At 36.2% G+C, this 27,799-nt stretch overlaps 2 protein-coding genes across 4 annotated transcripts; one reads left to right on the top strand and one right to left on the bottom strand.

The window, feature by feature from the left end:
- Nucleotides 1-5,796: 5,796 nt before the first annotated feature.
- On the bottom strand, nt 5,797-12,137 carry LOC115628622 (ATP-binding cassette sub-family G member 1). 3 transcript variants are annotated; one of them, XM_030524808.1, is made up of 8 exons: nt 12,020-12,137; nt 11,653-11,866; nt 9,345-9,462; nt 7,989-8,178; nt 6,978-7,808; nt 6,735-6,903; nt 6,575-6,675; nt 5,797-6,515 (listed from the first exon to the last, which is right to left on the bottom strand). In XM_030524808.1, exons 2-8 carry the CDS (start codon nt 11,843-11,845, stop codon nt 6,015-6,017), a joined length of 2,103 nt encoding a protein of 700 aa, XP_030380668.1. In that variant the 5' UTR covers nt 11,846-11,866; nt 12,020-12,137; the 3' UTR covers nt 5,797-6,014. The 3 variants fall into 3 exon arrangements, with proteins under 3 accessions (XP_030380668.1, XP_030380670.1, XP_030380669.1); XM_030524810.1 differs by having other exon boundaries at nt 12,118-12,124; XM_030524809.1 differs by having other exon boundaries at nt 11,653-12,129.
- Nucleotides 12,138-15,786: 3,649 nt separating this feature from the next.
- Nucleotides 15,787-18,154, top strand: LOC115628623 (glutamine synthetase 1, mitochondrial). The gene is made up of 3 exons (XM_030524811.1): nt 15,787-15,942; nt 16,265-16,856; nt 17,108-18,154. The coding sequence occupies exons 2-3, from the start codon at nt 16,300-16,302 to the stop codon at nt 17,751-17,753; spliced, it is 1,203 nt and encodes a 400-aa protein (XP_030380671.1). The 5' UTR covers nt 15,787-15,942; nt 16,265-16,299; the 3' UTR covers nt 17,754-18,154.
- The last annotated feature ends 9,645 nt before the right edge of the window (nt 18,155-27,799 follow it).

Below are 27,799 nucleotides of genomic sequence, written 5' to 3'. Positions count from 1 at the left end.
CCAGGAATAGTTTTGCAGGGGGCTCGCCTGTTGTGCAGTGTGGCGCGTTTCTGTACTGTCGCAAATATTCCGTTAGTTTATGGTATTTAACGCCGACAGAAGATAAATATTGACTAAATTCAGCTGAAGTGAAGTTGGTTCCATTACCAGAAACCACAACCAATGGAACACCATGTCTTATAAACAAGTCGTCCAGTAATGCGATCGTTGCGAATGATGTAGCTGTTTTTGTGACCAATACCTCTAGCCACTTAGAAAACGCGTCTGTAACTACCAGCAATGCTCCTTCAAATGGTCCCGCATAGTCAATATGGATGCGCTCCCATGGCGATTTAGGATATTCCCAATAATGGTCGGAACATTTGGGAGTCTAACCGCATGTTTAGCCCACATATCCCATGTTCCTGCAGTGTTTTCGACGACAGACCGTACGATGCCCTTCATCTTTACCACACCTGGATGGGCCCAATGCAGTTCATCAAGAATTTGTTGTTGCAACATCGGGGGAATTACTACTCGATGTTCAGCATTTGTAGAATTTGTCCCAAGTGTTGATCCTTTCTGGTTTCTCGTGAAATAGTTGATACTGTTACTGGTAGCTGGTTAACCTGTCGTACTATGAATTGGTCAAATTCATCCAGCTCTCTGCGCTAATCTTGTTGATGTTACAATTTACGAGGCGTGGCAGGCCCCACAAAATATGTATATATATTCTTGATCAGCATGACAAGACGAGTCGATCTATGTCTGTCCGTCCGTCCGTCCGTATGAACACCTGGATCTCAGAGACAATAAAAGGTAGAGACACCAAATTTTGCACAAAGATGCGTTTTGTGTGTACGCTGCGCAAGTTTGTTTTATTAATTTTTTTTGATTTTCGCTCCCACTTCACCTCTAAGGAGGTTTTCCCGATTTTCCATTCGTATAATCGCCTATATCTCGGAGGATATAAGACCTAGGGGCACCAAATGTGAATACGCAGAAAATGTGGAATTTTGGGAATTTCCCTCCCTCCCCCCTCTCCCCCGCAAATGCGATTTTCTTTAACTCCCGTAATTCTTGGAATTTCGAACTAAAATTTTGCAAATACCCCCAGTTAGTGATTATGTGTCCATATGCCAAGTTCCATTATGATAGACCGATTTAACAGGAAGTTATAGCCATAAATATTATTGCTTCCCAAGCGCAGCTGTTGTTGATGCTCGTGCTTCGGTTGACTGCAAACATGCTCACACAGATACGAATATATGCGCACATATTCATACACTAAATTGCTTTGTATGTATATGTGCAATTTTACACCCTTTACGTGAGTACAAATACCGAGAGAGGTAAAATCGATACATTTTTTTTATTTTCTTCATTTTTTTAATTTCTAAAATTATTCTAAACATGTGGACAGAGTATTTCAAAGTCGGGACACCCGACTTTAGCTTCCCTTCTTGTTTTACACGGTTTTTTTACACGACTTTCTTAGGAACCAATCTAGCGTGTAAAAACAGAATTAGGTGTACAAACATATATTTCTTTATAGATAATGAACCAATCACCTATTTGTGCATATGACCTTTGTTTTTTTTACACGGTTGTTTCTGGAACCAATCTATCTTGTAGAAACAGAATTAGGTGTATTTCTCTTATTGGCGAATTATTTATTGATTAAATATGAAAAGAATTTTGTATTCAATTTCAAATGAAGGTATACGTGTATTTATCCAATAGCCTACACCCTATACTATGCGTCTTTGTCTGAGGAAAGCCTCTGTATACTACTGTACATCAACCTTAGAAGGTCTTAAGCCTTTTCTTCGAATGAATTTAATTCAAATCAAGGACAATGTGGTAAAAAAAAGAATTCTCTCGGGCTTAAAAGTTTCTGCAGCATGAAATGTCTAGTGAATACATATATAATCTGACAGGTGAAAAACATAACAGCCAGAAGGATTTGCGGTACAAAGTTTATACATACATATATGTATGTATAACACATAATTGTAATGGCAGTTATAGCCATAATATTTATCTTTGCCCAAGCTCTGAGCGCAGCTGTTTTTGGATCTTTGGCGCAACTCTGTACTGCACACATGCTCACACAGACACATAGACTCACATAGACGCAATTCTTGAAAATGTGCAGTTATACAGCCTTTACGTGAGTTCGAATACCCAAAGATGTTTTTTTATACTCTGTACCAAGGGGCCGTTAATTTTTAGACCCCCTTTGGTAAAAGCTTCGTACGCCGTTGCCCTGTACCCAAAGAGTAAAAAGATATACCCCGAAAACTAAACATATATTAATCAGGGCGACAAGCCGAGTCGATATAGCCATGTCCGCCTGTCTTAAACTAAGAACTGGTTTGTGAAGGCCGAGATAGGAACTAAAATCGTACTGAGCTGACAAATTTAGTTCGTATATATACGGATGCATATGTATGTACACATATGTGCGTACAAGGTGAGTTTGACAAAGAAATTCATGTCCTTCCGCATATTGCGTATTAACTCAATTACCCACCGTAACTATCAAATCTGGGTTGCTGCAAGTTCTGTGTATTTAATGCGACTAAAGCCCCGACTTCCAGACAAATTTATTGCAAATCGGTTGATAAATTGAAAAGTCAAATCAATTGTACAAAAGCCAGTAAGCAGAAATTCAATATGTCTGTAAAATAATCAAGAAGGTGCATCAGATCTCAAGTTAAAGGTTCATACGGTGCACTATGGTCCCAAATCCACATTTTTTGGCATAAATTAGAAATATTAAGATATTTGCCCCAAATTTAGTTCGTACGCATATTTTGGCCTCTAAGACGACATACCAAGTTTGATTCAGTTTGGTCCACTAATTCATATAGCTGCCATATAACCGATATGGCCGACTTTTACTAACTTTGGTATTTTATGCAGTGTTAAAATAGGCCTATAATTCTCTCCAGTGCAATATATTTCAGTTTACCAAATAGTTTATTTAATTTAGTTAATATTCCCACCTTACCTCTCTTTCGTATACAGAATATTGTCAATACTGTCCACATTTCGAAAGCTATATAAACAAAACTTTTCACGCGGATTCTATTTACAACTATCTAGTTTTGTTTTAAATTTAATCGAAATCGATCAATTTATAGAAAAGTTATTAGCGAAAAAATTCAGTCCAGTACTATGCCTACAAACTGCAGCATCAAGTTCGCTCTTCTTCTTCCTAACTTAGTGCCGGAAGTTTGTCTGGGTACAAGGTATTCCACTCAAAATGACCATCAACTTCTACAACCATGTTAAAAGCAAATCAATTCGTGTGTTTTTTTGAAATTCTATAGAGTTTCATTACAACGCGGCTTGTGGTTTTTAATATAATTGGCGAAGGCTTTTACTTTTTCCGATATCAACATTCATCTATGACTTTTATGGCTTACGATATGGCTTAGAAATTGATTCTACATACCTTGATCTTTGCTTTCCCTACTTATACTATTATTTTTAAATAAATACAAGTAGAACCACTTTCATGATATGCGAAAGTTGGCAAAAAGCTTCCTCCAATTTGCAAATGTCAGGGCTGTCACCGATCAGCTAAGTACATGAGCGTGCCAAATTAACAGGGTTGCAACAAAGCTCAAAACAAAAGTTGTGTTCTAATTGGGGTGTCTATTTATTATACCCTGTACCCGTAGGGTAAAAAGGGTATATTAGGTTTGTGCAAAGTATGTAACATGAAGAAGGAAGAATCTCCGACCCCATAAAGTATATATATTCTGAATCAGCATGACGAGAGAAATCGATCTAGACATGTCCGTCCGTCCGTCTGTCCGTCTGGATGAACGCAAGGATCTCAGAAACTTTAAAAGCTAGAATACCCAAAGTAGGCATCCAGATTCTCCTAGGTCCGAGAAAGGACGAGTTTATTTATTTATTTTTTAATTTTCCTCCCCTTCCCCCGCTACAGAATTTCGTCAATAGCGTCCACATTTCAAATGCTACCTAAATAAAACTTTGCACACATAATTTATATATAATTATCTAATTATCTGTTGTTTAAAATTTTATTCAATTCGGTCAATTCTAAGAAAAGTTATTAGCGAAACAAATTCTCGCCAGTACAAACTGCAGCAACAAGTTCGCTCTTCTTCTTCCTCTTTTTGCTGCTGCTATGGGCGCATATAACTCAGTGACGGAAGTTTACCTGGGTACAGGGTATTACACTGTCGGGCTTGCTCGACTGAAGCGTTCTCTCTTGTTGAAATTGTATTTATATCCCAAAAATATCTTCAGAAATTTTTAGATTTTATGCCGCTGTGGGACCATAGTGCAGTGGCTCACAGCTTATTTCGGACAACCATTGTAAAAATGTTTAAAACGCTGTAGCAGGTAAACAATTTCTAATATACACATTATTCAAACGCAGATTTGTAGCTATTTATGAAGGAATTTATGTTGAAGTAATTTCTGTATAGCTTTATTTTTTAACAAAATGAAATGCATGAGATTGCACCTAGAAGAAGGTTACAGCTTACGAGTATGTCGTGCAGTTCCTAATTTTCGCGATAACAGGCGAATGGTGCTTAGAAACCAAATTTTTGTTTGCACCATAACCTGTAAAATAATTTATTTGCATATGAAAATGGACAGTCAACCGGGCTCACGGCAAAATCATACAACTCAACTTAAAAATTAATAATTAAACGTTGCTGTTCATATTAAAACTGCGACATATTTATAAAAAGGATAATTAAAGAAGAGATAAGTGGTGATTAGGTATCGTTAGACCAACTGTAGTTATTATGAGAGTCGAAAAATCCCTTCGATTCTAGTCGTTGCTAATTACTTGTCAACAGCTGTACATAAGGCATCTTTGTGCAAAATTTGGTGTCTCTCCTTGCGTCATACAGACAGACGGACGGACGGACATGGCTATATCGACTTGCCTTGTCATCCTGATCAATAATATATATACTTTGTGGAGTCTGCCACGCGGCCTTCTGTGTGTTACATACATTCGCACGAAACTAGTATAGCCATTTACCCTTTGGGTGCAGGCTTTAAAAAATGAAAAAACAATGTTAATTAATTGAAAAAAAAATATATTAATTAAATTATTTAACTAAATGTACATGTTCATGTACAATTTCAACAGCATACATTTACATCAGAATCGTGTCTCTGCGTGATTATATGCGTGTATGGATGCAGCACAAAGTTGAACCAAAGCAGCAGCAACAACAACAACTGCGGGCAAGCATGGACAGCGATTTTATTTATGGCCATAACTTTCTTCAGAGTTGACCTATCATGATGAAACTTGGCAGACGGACACATAAGCACTTACTGGATGTAACTACCAAAATCGATTTCCAATTACCAAGTTTGGTAATTCTAGCTCTTGTACCTTTTGAGATTCTTGCGCTCATACAGACAGACGGACGGACGGACATGGCTATATCGACTTGTCTTGCCATCCTGATCAATAATATATATACTTTGTGGAATCTGCCACGCCGCATTCTGTGTGTTACATACATTCGCACAAAACTAGTATAACCTTTTACCCTTTGGGTACAGGCTATAAAAAGGCTAAAATGGCAACCCTGGTGGGTAATACCAACTACCCTACCTATACCAACCTAACCTACATAGGTTGGCACGCAAAATTCAAACAAAACGGATAAAAAATTTTGACATTAGTTCCAGTACTCACACTTACTGACAATGTAATTATACATATGTATACATAAATATGAAAGCTTTTACGTACTCGTTTGTATGTATTTATGGACGCATGTACATACATATGTACATATGTATATATAAAATATTTGTTTTTATTCACAGGTTACATGTTTATGAAACCTTTTGATCGATGTTAGCTTACGTGACTATAAATAAAAATGTATTTACAACTATGCCATCTAATTAAAGACATCAAATATATAAACATAAAAACCCCAAAAAGAATACAGAATACTCCATTATAAATGTATAAAAAGCTTTTCGGACCGAAAAAAGGTAAGGCTATAAATTTAGCGCGTAGTCTTCAATTTCCAACGTAAAAAGAGATATGCGGAAATACGTAGAACCACGAAAATCACAATAAGTGCCACAATGTCTAGGGTGAAGTTTGCATTCACCATGTCGAGTTCTTCCAGCGTGGTCATCGGTGATTTAAAATGGCAATATACCTGGTAGCACTTCAACTTCTCACGTCCATAGCCGTAAGTAGCTAATGCTGTGCCTTCAAACCCGTATCGAATGTAGGATAGATAGGTGATCCATCGCAAATACACTGGAATCGCGTCGAAAGAAACGAAGAATCCGGAAAATAGCAGGAACGGGACAGACATGACAGGTGCTAAAAACACCCCGTTTTGTACATTCATCGCGGCTCCCACGACCAACCCCACAGATTGCGCAACAAAAGATATGAGTAGACATGCCGATAAGAACATGGAGAAACGTAGCAGTTCCCATGGTTGGGAAGTAAAGTAATAAACGATGGAAACATAGATGACGCAAAAAATGGCCTAAAAATTGAAAGCAATGTATTAATAAACAGTACACAATAAAATAATATTAAACGCACCTGGAATGGTAAATCTGCAACAGAGATAGCTAAATAGTATGATTTTAGTGAGTACCATCGATTAAAATTCTCTTTGAGCAGCACAGGCATCTCAAGTGGGACTGGGGACCATACAATTAGTAAGTATCAAATATCAGCAAATATATTCATAAAAACTTACATGATAAAATAGTTATTGTCATGGAGGTGTACATTAGGAATAACATATTGAAAAATAGAAAGCCCAAATTGCTAAGAACCTTAGCACCATCATTGCCTATATCGTAATAAAGGGCACCAATCAGAAATCCAACCAACAAATGAGCAAACAGACGTAAATACATGAGGGTCTAAGACGTATAAGTAATATAAGATTAGTTTTACGGTTTTCTATTATAAAAATGAAATTTCCTTAATATCTTACCCAATCTCGATAGCTAAACAATAATGTACGCTTCAACACCACCCAAAACTGATGGAACTGCGATGTTGGATAACGTTCAGGCGAAGTAATCTCAGCTGATAGCAGTGCTGTTGTACAATTGTCCGTCTTCTCTACGTCGATCATAGAATCACCCTTATCATTAGTGCTTACAAGAACCTTGCTTGGGTTCGTCTTCACAATGTCGTTGACCATGCCACTGAGCAATCCATTATTTAAAGTTAGGTTATCTTCGTATTTGCTTCCACTGACGTTGGAGGCATCATTCTTGTCTAAAATGGCCTTCAAGTTTTGAACCTTAATTAGATCATTGCGCGCCTTCAGTCCCGCATAGTCAGCCGACGAGCGAATGTCGCGTTTGCCGTTATCAATTGCCTCGACGAGCTTTCGTGTGTGATCACCGTGTTCACCACAAGACACTTCGATAACATAGCTCGCCGGATTGTGGTAACTGGGACATTCAAGGTTCAGTGTAGATAGGAATGGCACCAGCTGTCTTGTGCTGCCTTGGTACACACATTGACCGTCCGCTAAAGTATAGAGTTGATCAAACATCTCGAATAAGCGTGCTGACGGCTGATGTATGGTGCAAATTATAGTTCGACCGCCAGCGGCCAACATCTTCAGTAAATGTATGCACTGGAAGCATGTCGAACTGTCCAGCCCAGAGGTGGGCTCATCGAAGAACATTACAGGCGGATTTGTTATCAGCTCCAAAGCAATAGACAGACGTTTCTTTTGGCCACCGGATAGATTTCGTGTAAGGGTATTGCGGTGTTCGCTCAGACTTAACGTCAGCAAAATGTCATCAATCTGAAAAAAACGGAAATTAGATGATTAGAATTATTTTATTGATTATAAAAACAAATCGGAAAGATCACCCTAGAGGTTGTTTTTTTATTTACGGAATGATCGCACGATTAATAATGCATCGGAAATATTTTTGAATCATGATTAAATTGTTCTTGTAAAATGTTTAATTCATCTACTCACCATTGAATTTTTTTCTGGTTTGGTAAACTTTTTGCTCAGCTTTAGATTTGTTGCAACGGACATGGCTTCCTGCACTGTTAAATTCCCGTGTAATTGGTTATCCTGCATTATGTATGCAGAAAGTTTACGAAATGTACTTATATTACGCTCGGCACCATTCATGGTGACACTGCCTTCAATACTCGACGTTCTGTGAAGAGAAATATGTTTGTATATATATATATATATATCCATTATTAAATAATGCTAATATTAGCAGCAACAAGAACTGGGCATACGTACATATAATCACAACAGAACATATTTGCCAAATTTGCCAAGAACTACGGAAGTTATGGAAAATCACTAATTGTGTGTGTGTGTGTGGGGGGGGTGGGGGCAGAAAATTCTTTTTCTGGCATATTGGACTAAAATTTGGTGTCTCTAGATGTAATAGTCTCTGAAATCTAAGTATTTATACGGACAGACAGACCGACAGGGCTACGTCTTCTTGTCATGTTGATCAAGAATAACATATATGTGTATACTTCGTTGGGGGGCGGGGGGTTGTATCGCGAAAAATTAACAACCTTGGCCTTTCTCGGGCTCAGAAGAATCTGTATACCAAGTTTGGTTATTCTAGTTCTTATAATTTCTAAGATCCTTGCGTTAATACAGACAGACGGACACGGCTATATCGACTTGTCATCCTGATCCAGAATATATGTACTTCGTGGGGGTACAAGTACTGCCACGCATCCTTCTGAGTACACTCGCACAAAACTAATATACCATTTTACCCTTTGGGTAAATAAATGTATAATAAACTCGTGTACCAATATTAGAAGAGCGGGCTTTATTGTGGGATTTATTTCATTTGTGCTTTTAACTAAATATTGGCGTTCAATAATGAATAGGCCAAACAAATTTTACATATGACGGCCCCTCTGCATTTACTATTAGGAGGGAACATGCAATTTATACTTATTTAATAACTTTTGGTCTTTTCGTAACAAAAACCGACTTGGTAACGAATAAGTCATTTTATCTTGCCTTTTATTTAACAAAAAAGCGCTAAGGCTACTAATATTTTAATAAACTAATAAAGATAATAGAGAGGTGTGCGTTATTATTGTGGTGTAAATATTTCGTTTCTAGTAATGTGCAAACGTGTCACTGAAATTTAATGACTACGCTTATTGTTGTCGTGCAAAGTGCAAAGTTCTCTGGTTCAAGTTTACGGAGCGACGCTGTGAGCAAAAATACTTATCAAGTCATAGGAAGCTTCTTAGTTAAATTAAAAGCTTTGTAGAAAACACGCTAATTGTACGTATACGTACATACATGAAATATGAATAGAGAAATGTTATAACTTACTTGTAGCCAGACAAAATGTTGAGTAACGTACTTTTTCCTGCCCCAGATGGTCCCATAATGGCAGTAAGCTCACCCGAACGTAACCGTCCACTAACACCTTTAAGTATTGTTTTGGCATCTGTTTTTGAAGATAAAAAATAGTTTTTTTATTTACTCGTTTGTATATATTTAATAAAACCAGAGACTTTGGATTGGGTATAAGATGAGTGTACCACATATCCATTGACTTTAAATTGTTAACAAAAAATTTAACAAAATGATTAGTCATCCATCGATTTCAGGTTAATTTTTTTACAACTGTCTGTATCACTGACAATAACATGTTTGTAGGTATTGCAAGGTAGGTAACTCCATAAATAAAATATAGTATGCATCTTTTTTAAATTTTGGCCACAAAAACTCTAAATTTTTTTTGCACATGCCTTGGGACGAAAAATGTTAATTTAAAATATTAGCGACTGAGATGTGTGCGAGCTTGAAATCAACTTAAAACCGTCAAAGAAATCATAATAAACAGCAATAATTGGTTAGCAATGCTTCTCGACGCCGAGGTACATCTCAATGAGTAAGCATACGGAAACACATATGCTACAAACTTAGAAACATGTGTAAATATTTTTAAACCAGTTTTTCGCTGAGAAGCAAAACACCGGCACATTATGTTGTGTTCGATTAAAGTGTTCGCTTTTTAGGTATTTTAGGTATTTATTTAAAAATATTCTTATTAACTATTAATGTTTAAATTGATATAGCCTATGTGAGATATAGAGATAATTTGAAGCTTCTTGAACAGTGTTTCGATTGAAGTTACAAAATATCGTTTTTATGTATATGTATGTAAGTACAAATATCCTACTAAGTTATATGAATTATAGTTGCTTTATTTTAATGAATTTAGCAATAGTCGTGCAGGGCGCTTCGAATGGACTCAAAACGTAATTATTTCTCATTAAACTACACAGCATTGAAATGGGGAAATAAAAAACAAGTCTCGTAGCAAGCAAATAAGCAGCAGTCAGGTATAACCAACCTGAAACTGGTAATAAAACCTCATAACTTTAAGCTTAACCAAGTGTTGAGACATGGACGATGAGTACAATTATACGAGTATGCATGTACATACATATGAACTTATGTATCTAAATATATAAAAGTAATTCAAGTAACTAGTGCTTATTGCAGTCAAAAAGCCCGATGGGGTTTAGGTATTACATGTTTAGGTATTACATGTACATATTAAATACATATATGTATTTATATGTATGCTTATAATGAATGCTAAAGTAGGCTTAGATTTTGTGTACATACACGTATGTACATATGTATGTACAGAAAATAGCGTTAATATAAAAAGGCAGATCTTATGAATTTGACTTTGTTAATCTATGTATGGTTTATATTAAATGTGTTTTTGCAATAAACTCTTTCATAGTTTAGGAATTCAAAAAATTATACAAAATTAATTTTTTAGACAAAGGCCACACATTAAAATAATACCAGTAATTTAAAAATTTATTATTACACTACAAGACTCCATTTCTTAAAAATACGTGCACGTTTCACCTTCTTTAAGTTCAAGGCTATGTCAGCAGTCAATCAGTGTAAGACCTTTTTACAAAATGTTAGACACTGCTTGTCATTTTAAATAGCGAAACAAAATCCAGCAAATGAATATACATATGTACTTACATATCTCATGTATATATACACAGTTCAATATACAGATTTACAAACATATGTATGTATGAATATATAATACATCTGTTAGCAACTAGATAATGTGTAGATGTAAATGCGGATATCAATAAAGTACAGCATTCTGTCTAAAGTACGTGTATATTCATCAACATTTACAAATATAACTGACGGGCATGTCATTGTATTCGTTTATTTAGTATGTACGTTATATTTTTGAATATTAAAGAGAGTAATTAATCACGGTACAGAGGCCAATTTGAACAGTTCAAAGTCTCACAAAACTTTTACAAACTGTGTGGCAACGCTGCTACATGCATATACATATGTACATATGTATGTACTTTGTGAGTAGTTCATACATTGACGAGAACAAAGAAACCGACAATGAAAAAGTAAAAGAACGAGGGGAAGATAAAAACAAATATAAATGGGAAATTTAAAATGTTAGGTGTATGAAAGTGCAAACAATAAAAGATGTTAATTTAAGCAATAGATAATAGTTTACAAATTTAAGGAGTGCGCACACATACACATGTATGCATGAACATTTGTACACATGAATATGTACATGTGTACATATGTATGTGCATAAGTTGAATATTAAACTTACTGCTTCGGTTGCCTTCCTTCACGCGATATGTTAAATTATGGAACCCCAAGTCAACAGCGGGTCTTTTCGGCAAATGCTGTAATGTTTTGGGCTGCGCAGGCACTATCTGTGCCTTCAATTGAGCAGCGCTGCCATTTCCACTTATACCCAATCTGTTATCATTTAACAGGTTTTTATTTTCGTTCTCGACCATTTTGGTACGTCGTCTTGGACGCTAGTATTAAGAAATTAAATATTTCAGAAAAATTATCAAAAACTTAACATTAACAGGTTTCGTGTGTAAGTTGCGCAGTAATTTTAATTTTTCTTTTCAGCCTACAGCTGTTGTGTGCGCGTATATACGATTTTTTTGCCTCTGTTCTATTACATTTCCACCACCGCTTTGCTGATGTGGGCCGTTTTTATAAATTTTCCACCCGATTCCTACTGCGCAACACTTCGCAACCCGCTTGAAAACCTTCCGACTTGACACGTTCACGTCGCGATCGCAACTGCCGAGAGTATTTGGTAAACTTGCACTCTACAGCCATATAACAGAACTCGGTGGCATAGCTTGTATATACGGGGAGATTTCTATATATCTTTCTCTTTTCTGCAACAGACATTTCGATATGGTGCTTTAATTCCCCACATTCACACTCTAACAACAGTATGTTAACGACGCTGTTAATGTGTAGAACAAATCGAATACACTCTTTTTGCTTTTGATGAGTAGTGATTATACATATTGGAGCTTAATGGAAGGCGTTGGGCAAAACGACTTCGCTTATGAGCTTGTAAGGTTTCTCTTGACCCACGTTTTGACTCGCATTAGTAGGACATTACTGGCATCTTTGTAAACATTCTCGAATCTCAAGAATTTTGGTCTTTACAAAACACCATTGCACGTTACCGTGTCATGTGTTTTCTAATTTTATGAAACCCGTAACCACTTTATCTAAACTACAAGTCAGATTGTTGTGGTCAGCCGACGCTGTTAATTGTTAGTTACGAAACCCATATGTACTATGTATGTATGTACATACATATGTATTATTAATCAGTATGACAAACCGTTGTATACATCTCTGTCCGCAAGTCCTTTCGTTTGTATGAGTGCAAGTATAGGAGCTTGATTCATCAAAGTTTGCTAAATTTTCTCCTAAGACCAGCAAACGACTCGTTTATGTTTCCGAAAAATTTGAAAAGGTATTAAATAACCTAAACGGCGACTCTTATAAATCAAAGCCTACCAGGCATAAATAAGCAGAAGACAAATCAACGGCTGATGATTGCGTGTGTATTTTACTATAAGGATCGTGCAGTTATTTGTTGTGAAATATGACCAATAGGAGAACACCAAGGTTGTTTGCATTTCAGGTCGTACCGTTAAATTCATGGACGCATCTTCATACCACAACTAAATCAGTTGTTGCTTACATTCAATTTTCAATTTCGCAAGCTGGTCTACTTGCTGTTCATTCATGTGCGCCTGTTACCGTGCTATTGGTACAGGGAGTTTCCCTGTCGGGCTTGCTTGACTGTAGCATTCCTCCTGTTATTAACAAATTAATTTCATTTATTTATTTTAATTTTCAAATAAGTTGTGCCCGCTCAATTATAGAATTATATTCTTGTTTTTTACAGTCCTATGGTGAAGCTGTTAGCTTGGGAAACACCTTATTTACTTCATATGAATTAGAACTGGTCATCGAACGAAGCCGCCTAGTTGGAAACTAATACCATGGGTGGGAAAAAAACTGACGTTCTCGTACATGTCGACGCGCATTGTGTCATTGGGTTACAAATTACGTTATTGTGCACCTTGTCTCTGAAATACTTACCTACTTATAATATACTAGCGTTTCCGGCTTGCGTTGCTGCACCACAGCATTCTAGTACTTTTTATACTCTGTACATGAAATGTATAGGCGATTATACGAATGGAAAATCGGGAAAACCCCCATAGAGGGGAAGTGGGGGGGGGGGGGGGGGAATCAAAAAAATAAAACAAACTCGTATAGACTCTATCTCTTATAGTCTCTGAGATCCAGGTGTTCATACGGACGGACAGACAGACAGGGCTAGATCGACTCGTCTCGTCATGCTGATCAAGAATATATAACTTTGTAGGGTCTGCCACGCCTCCTTCTACCTGTTACATTTTTCAGCTCCCGCAAACCTAATATACTTCTGTACATTTCATGTACAGAGTATAATAATTAATAAATAATTAAATTAATTGAATTAATTAAATTTAAAAAATATTGTTTTTGTGGGTGGTACAGGGTATTTAAGAGTGAGCCTGCTCGACTTTAGCATTCCTTTCTTGTTTTTTAAGTTTGATGTTTATGCTTGGTAGATGGCGCTATAGCCCAGTTTTTCGATACATCTGGCAGCACTATGGCGTAATGTTGCTATTTAAAAAAAAATACAGCCACCGGTTATGAAAAAATTTTTAGATTTCGCAATTTTAGTCACAATTGTATTTACATTTGTCTGAACTCTGAGTGTAGAGCTAGTTCCGATACATATCTCAACTTATATATAAGTTATATATTCATGTACGTGTATATACTTGTATGTCTGTATATATGCAAAAAGCCAACGGACAATAATAATTAGGAAAAATAAATTAAAACTCAATAAGAACATTTGCTTTTAATTGTAGCCTTTATCGCGATGTCATTGCTTTCGAATAATAAAATTGATACTTGCATATGTATGTACATATGTGTTTGTATATATGCATGTTTATGTTGTCAACAGTTGATAAAGAAATGCTAAAGTAATTTTGCTTGCAGCAATCCCATATAAAAAACATCGTGGAATGAACTTTGTACCATCTATATGAGTGAGAATGTGTATGCTTATATGGATTTAAAGTTTACATATACAAGTATGTAAGTATGAGCGGAAAGATTGACAAGAAGCGAAGATTGAAAAAGAGCGCGCATGCGCCGTTTACAGCCGTTTGAACTGTTGCTCTTGCATTTTTCTTCCTGAGGGGTCTTAGTACAGGCTACTTTGAATCAGAAGAAAGTGTTATATGATTTGTGATCCCAATGAAACGCACTTGATGTGGCAATATAGCGAGAAAAACAAATATGTGCACAATAACTATAGGAATTACAAAAATTAAGAAAATCCATTTTACCATATTCCACATAGGAATTGTGTCAATGGCAGAATATGGGAGTTATCACTAATTTCTATGGTGGAGAGGGAGGGACAAAAATTCCACAATACAAATTTTGCGTATTCTTCTAAGGCATCTTGGACTAAAATTTGGTGTCCCTGGGTCGTATAATCTCAGAGATATAAGCATTTTCGAAAATCCCCCATAGCGGAAGTGGGGGAAAATCGAAAAAATAAAACAAATAATATTATAATTTTATGTATCTATCGTTTATACTTGTAGTCTCTGAGATCCATGTGTCCATGCGGACGGACAGACAGACAGACAGACAGACAGAGTTCGATCAACTCGTCTTGTCATGCTGATCAATAATATACATATATACTTGTACTTTGCGGGGTCTGCCATACCTTCTTCTGCCTGTTACATTTTTCACCTCCCGCAAACCTATTTCATGTACGGAGTATAAAAACGATTTGCAAGATACCATAAAATGAAAATTTAAAAGTTGTGTACGATATTAGTGTACATATGTACGTGGGGTATATACAACTTTCCCTTAGTTTAATATTCATATTTGTCTTTATTTTATATTTCAACTCAACTCACGTATGGTTAATCGGATGCTCAATATATCCAATTGTTACTGTACACAAATACTTGTTTGAATTTGTATGTATGTATATGTATGTATGTCCAAATGCGTGGATTTTCTGTTTGGAGAGTTTTCCCGTTAAGAGAATATTTTTGTATAATACAAAAAGCTACATACGTATGTATATGTTAACTTATATGTGGACATACAAACATAATTAAACTCTCCGCGCCAAAAATGTTCCACGACGTTGGCCAGATTCCACCACGAAAAAGAGAGTACTCTCTTGGTTTAACATTTAAACAGTATAAATAATTATTATTGCTGGCGCTTTGTGTTGTCTGTTTTGTCGACTGCAAATGCGATAAGGAAAAATCGAGCATAGCTCGCTATGATGAGCGAAACGAGAAAAGTGAATGTTGTCGTACAAAGTGTGTTCACAAGCCTTCCAAACTTCGAATGGATTGGACGTTCGTTTCGCAATTGAGTATAAAGCGCGCAGTTTCGCGATCAAACTAAATTCGAAACTAAAATAGTACATATTTTACTGAAAGTCGTGAATACCAGCAAGTGCATTGTAAGTTGACAAAGAAAAACAGAGTAGCGCAAAAAACAACAAAAATGCAAAATGAAAGTACATTAAACAGAAGCATGCGTTGAAAGTAATTACATAAAACAGAAGGCGAGCAAAAGTGTGCAAAATTGCAAGCTGAATGTGGAAGTTTTGAAACGGTGCTTTGTGCGCATCTACACCTTCGTCAAACGTACTTAAATTGTCCTTGAGATTTCCATTTAGTACATACATACATACATACGTGTACATACATTCATCGAGAATCAAAGCACATGCAGTCACATACATTACTTCAATATTGACCATTTATTACCTTAATATAAAGGTGCAAATCTATATATCACCACAAGAAGAATCAACATGGCTCTCCGCATAGCTGCACTTATCCTGAAGAATGAACTGACTCCCAATGTTACGCAGCAGTTGCGCCAAATGCGTACGTCGAGTGTTGCGAGGTCACAATTCCTGAAACATTCACCCAATACGGCGCTGGACAAGAGCATTCTCCAGCGTTACCGTAACCTGGAAACGCCGCCCAACCGAGTGCAAGCTACCTACCTCTGGATTGATGGCACTGGTGAGAATATACGGCTAAAGGACCGTGTTCTCGACAAAGTGCCGAGCTCTATAGAAGACTTACCCGACTGGCAATATGATGGCAGCTCCACATATCAGGCACATGGCGAGAACTCCGATACTACTCTTAAGCCACGTGCCATATACCGGGATCCATTTAAGCCAGGCCAAAAGGACATTATTGTGATGTGCGACACATACAATGCAGATGGTAAGGCCACCCCATCAAATAAGCGCGCTGATTTCCAGGCTGCTGTACAAAAAATTGCGGATGAAGAGCCTTGGTTTGGCATCGAACAGGAGTATACACTGCTTGATGTGAACGGACGTCCCTTTGGCTGGTAAGAAATTATTTATATACGTCTCCTTTTTGGTCCGATAGAAACGTATATTTTGTTCGCAATACGGTAGCGGAGTCATGTTTTGTAACCGTTTCATTTTTTTTTTGTAACTACCTTACATTTTAGCTGATTTCAAACAAGTATTTATTTTTAAAATAATAAATTTGCATATACATACAAGTATGTATGAACACGTATACTCTATTAAATTAGACTGACAAATTATTGTACATACATTTTTCTTAACCTAGGCCAAACAATGGGTTTCCTGCACCTCAAGGCCCTTACTACTGCGCCGTGGGTGCCGACCGTGTGTATGCACGAGATCTTGTCGAGGCACATGCAATTGCCTGCCTATATGCTGGCATCGATTTTGCCGGCACCAATGCTGAAGTGATGCCGGCCCAATGGGAGTACCAGGTGGGCCCCAGTAATGGATTGAAGGCTAGTGATGACCTGTGGGTGTCGCGTTACATTCTTCAACGAATTGCTGAGGAGTACGGCGTTGTAGTTACCTTCGACCCTAAGCCAATGGAGGGTCAATGGAACGGTGCGGGGGCCCACACAAATTTTTCCACCAAGGCTATGCGCGCAGAAGGCGGCATTAAGGTCATTGAAAATGCGATCGAGAAGTTGAGCAAGAAGCATGAGCGCCATATCAAGGCCTACGATCCAAAGGAGGGCAAAGATAATGAGCGGCGACTTGTCGGTAGGCTGGAAACCTCCAGCATTGATAAGTTTTCATGGGGGGTAGCTAACCGGGCCGTCAGTGTTCGTATCCCTCGTGGCGTGGCCACTGCCGGTAAAGGCTACTTTGAGGACCGTCGGCCCAGCTCCAACTGCGATCCGTACGCCGTCTGCAACGCACTCGTCCGCACTTGCATTTTGAATGAATAGACAGCTGTTGATAACAGCTCTCTCGACCGTGCCAACAGCTGGAATTTGGTTTTTGTTGCATATGCCCATACATACATACCTACATACATATATATTGTCTGTGCACAGACATACATAAGTATATGTATAAATAGTATACGCGCGTATCTAGCCGTTCTGGAAATAGTCGGTCAATCGTAAAATTCCAATGTTTTTATAAATTGAGTAATAGGTTTTGTTGTTATTTAAAAGACAAAAAAGAGTGGGCGGGAGCATTGTTTTTAGGATTTAAGTGAATCAAGTGAAATGGAAAGGAAAAGATATGAATGAAAAATATCACGCAGTTACACATTATTTTAATTATGTAATTTGTTGGCACTGAAAATACACTCAAATGCATTTATTAATTACAATTATTATAATCAAGATGTGTATTTGTATAATTATAAATTAGGATCGTTTTGTTTTAGATTCGGCCTCTTGTTCATATCTATATTCAAAATATATATTACATACAAAATTAAATTATTTAAAATCACATTACGAAATAAATAAAAAATTGTTGAAGTCAACTAATTTACAGCAACGTATGTGTATTTTTTGAACATTTCTTGCCCATTATTATTGAATGTAGTTGTCATTGTTATACTATAGATACATATACGTGTATGTACGCATGCGAGTACATACATGTATATAAATATATATCTGTATAAACAAGTATTATGTATGGTATTTAAGTATACGTAGATAGTTTGTCCACTTTATTTTTATTTTATTTTTGTTGAAGAAATGGGCTCTTTTGTCGCTGATCTTACTAATTCGCATCATTAATTTTTACATCCAGTCAACTTCACTAAGCCGGCTTATTCAAAGTTTGCTATTTGCGAGTAGCATTTACATATATTTGATTGTATTTTAAAATCGGCTTAGCGAGCACATTAAGAAAACTTGGTTTGTAGGCAATTTTTATTCTTCAATTTTCTTCAATCTTCTGGATGTGCAAAATCTCTTACCAGGAAAAAAGAAATGTTAATCTTCCCTCGCCTAGACTCTTGATTATTGACAAAATCCAAATTAAATATATGATGTTTATTTTTATAACATAAAACACGTTTTTGTTGTCTTAAACTGCAGGCCCATCGAGCTATGGTGAGACTTGTTTATCTGATGATGAAATTTGCATAAAGTAAAAATTTTAAAAAACTTCCTATATGCCTAAACAAATTCAGCAAAGTGCTGGTTATTCTAGATGATCAAGCTAAAATACCTATATTTTTTGGCGCTCTCGCACGTTCCCTTTAGGTGCTACATGCATGCATGTATGTATGTACTTATGTGCATTTACAATATCCTGCGTATATTACATTATCTTGATTGCTTGATAATTGATTGTACAATAAAAAATTTCAAAATGTTCGAAGAAAGTTTTTGTTATTTATAGTTTTTTCTATAAAGTTTCTCCATTGGTGGTTAGAACGCGTGCATCCGTTTGGTGGCAGCTATTTCGAAGGTTATCAGCTCCATTATTATCAAGCAGTAATAAATCATGACTAGAAGTGGAAGTTTTGGAATTGCCAACAAAAAGCGCAATCTTTTTCATGTACGCCAGTATTCTTTTTTCGCGCACGCTAATCGGGTTATACGTGTATGTATGTATATATGTACATATGTTTGCACATATGTACATATGTGTGTTTGTATATTAAGTATACGAATGTATCGTGGAAAGAATTTAATAATAAACTCTTCATCAGTACTTTTGGCCTTGGAAGAATCGACCTAAAGGGTGTTATGTTACTAACCGCCGCACAAGCTTCCACATTTTATTTATCATAGGAACTTAAATTTGAACAACAAACTTTTCAAGTATTTGATACTAATTTAATATTAGTATTATTGCTTATATGTATATGAATCCAGAAAGAATAAACTGAATACAAAACAGTTGATAAAAACGGGTTTACTGTTATCGCAACTTGAAAAATAAACAAACAAAAATAACAAATGCTTCAAGCTTTGTATTATTATGTTTTATATTGTTGATCTGCTGGAGTTCTAACATACACTTAATTATAGATAGGAAGAAAACAAAGAAACTCAAATTTATGTATTCTTTTGTTCTTCAAAGACGAAGCAATTATACTCTAGCTATATTATTATTATTAACATACATGTTTTAATATAATATAGAAAAATTTGTTGATTATCATATGTGCCTGGGCATGACTATACTTTTTTTTAAAATAATATTTAATGTTTGTTAATTATACCCCGTTCCCAAGGTCAAAACGTATACTAGTTTATGCGAGAAGGTGTGTCAAGTCCCCTAAAGTATATGTATTTTAGATCAGTACGATGTGTTGATATAGCTATGTATGTCTGTCAGTATGGATCTCGTATCTATATTTTCTTAAGCCCGAGAAAGGATTATATTAATGAATTATATAATATAATATATATATTATATTAATTTTATTTACAATTGACATATAATGATGAAACTTGACCTGTAAACACATAAGCCCTTTTTTCAAGTTTCATCCAAATCGGCTATCCTATGAAACGTTACGGTACGTTTTTTGGGTGCAGTAACATTTTCTCCTCTTTGCTTGAACTGTAAATAAAACTAAGGCAATGCGTTTTATCAGATATCTATAGAAAATTTGGTGTTTAATCTTAAGATTTACAAATAATTGTAAAACAAAGACTTTATAGTCCAATGGCTGTAGCGGAGGAAAAGCTGTTTACAGGGTATTAAAGATTCGCACTGCCACCACATTCGCGTTCTACACATAATACTATCTGTAAGTAGTGTGTATGTAAGCTTTCTGCATCCATGCATTCTACATTTCACAGCTGTTTTACACTTTTCCCCTTGAAAACAAAAGCCTTCCGAGATGGACTAGTAAGTAAGCAGAAAGAAAACACGAATGTATCACGTGTGAATACAAATTTACGTTTAGAGTAGATATGTATGCATGTGAATACATACATTCACATATACGCTAGGAACCATTTTCTTACGGTTTCTTAATTTTCCATTATTTTCATCTGTTCCGAGAAAACGAGGCCTGCTCAAAGAAAAATTGAATATATAGTTAATATTAAACAATATAGAATGCTAAAGCCGAGCAGGCCTACAGTGAAATACCCTGTACACAGACAAACTTCCGGCGCTGAGTTATGTTCGACAACAGCAGAAGAAAAGAGGAGAATAAGAGCAAACTACATGCTGAACTTTGTGGGCGTAGTACTGGAGTGATATTGTTTCCATAATAACTTTTCGTGGAATTGATTGATGTGGATGAAATTTAAAACAAAAGTATGTAATTGTATTAAAATTACGTGTGCACAGTTTGGTTAATGTAGCTTTCAAAATGTGTTGCCTGGATATTAGAAGAGCCTACAAACCAAGTTTTTTGAATGGGGCTCAGCCGCCTCCGAAATCCAGACGTTCATCCAGACAGACGGACAGACGGACATGGCTATATCGATTCGTCTCATCATGCTGATTAAGAATATATATACTTTATGGGGTCGAAGATGATTCCTTTTGCCTGTTACATACTTTGCACAAATAATATGTATACCCTTTTTAGCCTACAGGTACAGGGTATAATGAACCGAAAAATATTCAACGCATAGGAAAGTGGAGACTGTCTGGGTATGTGTGTGCATGTACTTGTATGTAGTATAGAGTTGAATAAACATTTTTTATACCCTGTACCCGTAGGGTAAAAAGGGTATATTAGGTTTGTGTAAAGTATGTAACATACAGAAGGAAGCATCTCCGACCCCATAAAGTATATATATTCTTGATCAGCATGACGAGAGAAATCGATCTAGACATGTCCGTCCGTCTGTCCGTCCGTCTGTCCGTCTGGATGAACGCGAGGATCTCAGAAACTATAAAAGCTAGAATAACCAAATATGGCATCCAGATTCTCCTAGATCCGAGTAAGGACGAGTTTATTATTTTTTTTTAATTTCCCCCCCCTTCCCCCGCTACAGAATTTCGTCAATAGCGTCCTAAACCAAACTTTGCACACATAATTTATAAATAATTATCTACTGTTGTTCAAAATTTTATTCAATTCTGTCAATTCTAAGAAAAGTTATTAGCGAAACAAATTCTCGCCAGTACAACCCCCACAAACTGCAGCAACAAGTTCGCTCTTCTTCTTCCTCTTTTTGCTGCTGCTTTGGGCGCATATAACTCAGTGACGGAAGTTTACTTGGGTACAGGGTATTACACTGTCGGGCTTGCTCGACTGTAGCGTTCTCTCTTGTTTTAGTTATGTGATCGGTACAATGGATTCTGGGTAAAAACTTTATAATTATTAATAATTTTCTGGCAGTATTTCTTGGTCCAATCTCGGCTGCCTGTAGATACATAAATATATATGGGTGTTTATAGTACATATGTATGTACATATGTATGTTTTGCGTCATAAATTTCGCACGCGCGTCCCAAGTGATTTTTGCTCTTTGACTGGGCCGGCACGTTGAACCGTTTTCTGCTTTCGCGACTAAAAATGCTCCTACAGTTTATCAGCATTTTATTTAATTATTTGTATATATTTTAACGTGATCAACTTCGTGGTGGACTATGGCTAAGGGCTTTCAATTTAAATTTCAAGTTATATACATATATACATATGTATATAAACATTGAAAGATATCTCATGCCTGACATACTTTTGTACAAATATATGTATGTTCAAGGTACAATATTACTGCACATTCTTTTAAATACATATGTATGTATAAGAGCTGCTGTTTTTACACAACACCTAAATTACCGTGTACTCGAAGGCTAAAATGGTGTACTATTTAGTTTTGTACAAATGTATGTAACACACATATGTGTATGTATATTCTTGATTAGTATGACAAGACGAGAGTCGATATAGCCATGTCCATCTGGTCCGGGGTGCCACGACGTTTCTGGATGCTGTGGAGGACCCCAACTACAACTAGTTGTGCTCAAAATAATAGTAGTGATATATTTCACAACGTTCGTATTTTTGTGTTTCGTTTCAATTTTAATCCTTTCTTTCTACCTATGTGATCTTCAACAAGAGCACAATAAAATGACGCTTTACTTGAGCTTTTTGTGCACTTGTTGTTGTTGTTATTTGCATTTTCCACAGCTAGTCCCTATTCTACGCGCTCAAAATAATAGTAGTGCTTGCACAAAGATTCCAAAAATATTAAGTGCGTCGCTCCTTAAGCTCACGAAAAGTTGCTAATAGTAAGTTCTATTATTTTTTAATAGTTTACAATAGTTTCCAATACACATTTTAGTTTGTTTTTTTTTTCTGATATGGGTAGAGCCAAGCACTGCACTCCTGAACGACGTGCACTCATTCAAAAATATATATCTGAGGGAAAAACTTACAATGAAGTCCAAAATATAGTAGGTTGTTCTCCTACAACGGTGTGTAATGCTATAAAATTTATCCCAGGCCCTGAAGCACATGGAAGACCTCGCGCTATGTCAGATAAATTGGCGACCCTTGTAGTGAGATACTTTAGGATGAACCCATTTGCGAGCTCTACCGATATAAGAGATGAATGAAATCTCCATACTAGTACACAAATAATACGGAGATGCCTACTGCAAAATAATTTGGCAGCTCGGAGTCCAAGGCAAGTGCCCCGTCTCACAAAAAAACATCTGGCAAAACGAATTAAATTTGCACAAGACCACATTGATTGGCCAGTGCAGTAATGGAGAAACATTTTATGGTCAGATGAATCGAAAATCACGCTTTATGGTGGAACTGGGTCTCGTCAGTATGTTAGGCGGTCACCAAACACTGAATGCACCCTCGATTCACAACGAAAACCGTAAAACACGTATCCGGAATGCCATGGATCGCCACCTTTATGTGCATATAATGCAGAATACTATCCTGCCATATGCCAGTGATGAAATGCCACTAATTTGGGTATTCCAGCAGGATAATGATCCGAAGCACACAAGTAATGTTGCCCAACAATGGTTTCAAACTAACAGGATCAATGAACTAGAATGGTCGGCACAGTCTCCAGATCTCAACCCTATTGAGAATTTATGGTACGATGTGAAGAAGGAAGTTGCCAAGCGTAAACCAACTAATTTTGAACAGCTTTGGGAACCAGTTAGACATGCTTGGAGCTCCATTCCTCCTCAAAGATGCCACAATCCCGTGGACTCCATGCCAAAGCGATGTGCTGCAGTTCTTGCACACGAAGGCTATGCTATAAAATACTAATATTATTTAGAAAGCCCTAATATGAGTAATTAAAATAAAAACCGTATTATTTGAATCCGTGGGGACACGTAAGAGGCCAACAAATGAAACACTACTATTATTTTGAGCGACCAAATTAATGAAGTTTTGAAAAAAAAAATTATTTAAATTGTTATATGACCAGAATTTGTTGTTATTTCTTTATGATTTACTTGTTAATATACTATACTTACTAATACAAATTATTTTAAGTTTATTAAAACACAATTTCATACATTTTTTGAACGAACTAAATTTTTATGAAAGCACTTCTATTATTTTGAGCACATATACAAGTATATGAAGGTTACAAGGGTGCAATATTCTTTGATTTTGAGAGAATTCTCAATATTTGAGATAATAACATAGAGTGCCATTTCGGTTGATCTGCCGGTGTATTGAGAAAATCTTTAGATCTGAGCAATGTTCCCTGAATATCTATCAATCTAAAATTTCTTTTGAAAATTACAATTTTTAGTGTTTTTAGTTTTTTAAATTTTCTAAGTTTTTATACCCTGTACCCAAACGGTAAAAGGCTCTATTAGTTTTGTGCGAATGTATGTAACATATAGAAGGAGGCGTGGCAGACCCCAGAAAGTATATATATTATTGATCATAATAAAAAGCAGAGTCGATATAGCCATGTCCGTCTGCCTGTCTGTCCGTCTGTTTGCCTGTATTAGCGCAACGATCTCAGCAAGTACAATAGCTAGTTGGTGTTTTTTTCTGATACAACCCATCATGCGCTGCCTGCAGCTCTGCCGGCGGCGCTGCCCGCAGCTGTTGTTGTTGCTGCTTTGGTTCAACTTTGTGCTGCATACATACCCGCATATAAACACGCAGAGACACGATTCTGATGTAAATTTATGCTGTTGAAACTGAACATGTCTCCACTATCGTATATATGTTCTGAATAATTTGTATTTAATTTAATTAAATAATTTAATAAATATGATTTTAAATTTTTTGTTCGTTTTTTTCCTTTTTGGTGGGGAGTACAGGGTATTTAAGAGTTGAGCTCGCTCGACTTTAGCATTGCTTTCTTGTGTTTTTTTTAATTTCTATAAATATTGTAAACATATGTACAGAGTATTTCAAAGTCGGGACACCCGACATTAGCTTTTTTATTTGTTTTTGTTTAATTTAATTAATTTAATTTGTTTTCAATCTTTTTTTTAAATTTTCTTTTTTTGTGGAGATCACAGGGTATTTTACCATCGGGCTTGTTCGACTGTAGCGTTCTCTCTTGTTTTTAATTATTCTACACATACATACATATGTACAGAGTGTTTAGAAATTGGAACACCCGCCTTTACCTTCTTCTATTAAAATACGTTTTTCGTATAAGTCTGAATTATAGATTAATTTTGAAACAAGAACGGAATGCTAGGGTCGAGTCGGCTCAACTCCTAAATAATCTGTACCCACTCCGACAAAAACAAAAAACCCATTATAAAATTATTTTTTGAATTACATTTTTCGAGATTTAATGAATAAAATAAATAAAATAACAATCATATAAATTAAATAACAAAATAAAAAATATCGTAAGTAAGTTAACTTTGTGATGGGGTCATTATGGGTATTTGTGGCTGGAGTTCTGGGGGGTGACGGTTTACTAATTAAGAATATGTACACTTTGTACTTTGTGTTATATACATTCGCACTAAGCCCAAAGGGTACAAGGGTATATTATTTAAAATAGTCTCCTGCTTCAATACAGCTTTTTGCACGATCCAAAATCATGTCGAACGAGTGTTTCAGCTCGTTGGCCGGTATCGCCGCCAGTATGCCGGTGCAAGCCTTTTGAATGGCTTCTACGTCTGCATAACTCTTTCCTTTCATGGGCAAATGCATTTTTCCGAAAAGGTAGAAGCCGCACGGTGCCGGTGCACGGTCAGGTGAATACGGCGAGTGGTTAATGGTTAAAATGTGATTTTTAGTCAAATAATCGGTCACAAGCGTCGATCGATGAGACGGATTCAGAGCAATTTTTGGTCGTCAGTCAATTTATGCGGAACAAACCGTGCACACACATTTCGTAATCTGAAATGTTCGGTCAAAATGCGATAAATCGATGTTTTGGAGATGTTCAATTCTATTTAATCAATTTCAATGATGATTTCGGCTGATTTTTGATGAATTCACGCACAGTTTCGATGGAATTTTCGGTGATCACGAATTTTGATTGGCGACCACGACCACTTAAAACGCAATAATTCACTTCCAATCGATGAAATGTCATGACAATCGATAAAGATAGCACATTCTAACGCACCAGTCGACATATAGATAGCGCCACCAGGGGGCACTAGATTCAACAAGAAAGGAATGCTAACGTCGAGCAGGCTCAACTCTTAAATACCCTGTACCACCCCACAAAAAAGTAATTAAATTAATTAATTAATTTAATTCAATTAATTAACTAAATTAATTTATTAATTTAATTCAATTAATTAACTAAATTAATTTAATTAATTAACTAAATTAAATATAAAATATTCCATGCATGCATACATACATTTACATTTACATCAGAATCGTGTCTATACGTGTTTGTGTACTTGTACATATGTATGTATGTGTGCATTCTGCCTGGTTATATGGCTATAACTTTCTTTCCGATCATTCTATCATAATGAAACTTGGTATACGGATATATAATCACTAACCTAATGTGACTACCAAATTTAAAATTCCAAGAATTACGAGAGTTATAGAAAATCGTTAATAGGGGGGGAGTGGGGGGGTGGATCAGAAAAAATGAACAAACTTTGGTTATTCTAGCTCTTATACTTTCGGAGATCCTTTCGTTCATACAGACAGACGGACAGACAGACGGACAGACAGACGGACATGGCTATATCGACTCGGCTTGTCATTCTGATCAAGAATATATATACTTTGTGGGGTCTACCAAGCCTCCTTCTGTGTGTTCCATGTGCACTCGCGCAAAACTAATATACCCTTGTACCCTTTGGGTACAGGGTATAAAAAGTCCTGTGCACTTTGGAACGCACCTTGTATATTCTTGATCACCATGCCAAGCCGAGTCGATATAGCCATGTCCGTCTGTCTGTCCGTCTGTCTGTCCATCTGTCTGGTATACAGATTCTCCTGAGCCCGAGAAAGGACGAGATTGTTCATTTTTCCCGATGCACCCCCCCCCCCCCCCCACTCCATCCCTATTCATGATTTTGTATAACTCCCGTAATTCTTGGAATTTTGAAATAATTTGAAAGACACATCCAGTTATCCGTATACCAAGTTTCATTATGATAGGGTGATTATAAAGAAAGTTATTGCCAAATAACCAGGCCCAATGCACACATACTTGTACATATATATGTACAAGTACACAAAGACGCATAGACACGATTCTGATGTAAATGTATGGAATATTTTATATTTAATTTTGTTAATTAATTAAATTAATTAATTAATTGAATATTTAATTTTGTTAATTAATTAAATTAATTAATTAATTGAATTAAATTAATTTTTTTTTGGGGGGGTGGTACAGGGTATTTAAGAGTTGAGCCGGCTCGACTTTAGCTTTCCTTTCTTGTTAATATTTTGATTTATTTTTAATTGTTTGTTAGTTTAAATTTTATTTACTTATTTTCGTTAGCGTTGCGACATAATTCAAAAATAGATCAGCAGATATCTAGCATCCATCTACGCTGCCGATGTTTTTTCTAAGGAGGAGTGAAATGAAATTCGAATAAGCTGTTCTGTCTATTGCCGCGGCCCTTACTTGAATGAATGAAAACATATGCGCATGAT

Source organism: Scaptodrosophila lebanonensis, unplaced genomic scaffold, assembly GCF_003285725.1.
Source record: "Scaptodrosophila lebanonensis strain 11010-0011.00,11010-0021.00 unplaced genomic scaffold, SlebRS2 tig00000118-arrow-arrow-pilon, whole genome shotgun sequence".
Classification (NCBI taxonomy): Eukaryota; Metazoa; Arthropoda; class Insecta; order Diptera; family Drosophilidae; genus Scaptodrosophila; species Scaptodrosophila lebanonensis.
Note: the sequence above shows the minus strand (reverse complement) of the source record. Positions and strands in the feature narration are given on the sequence as shown.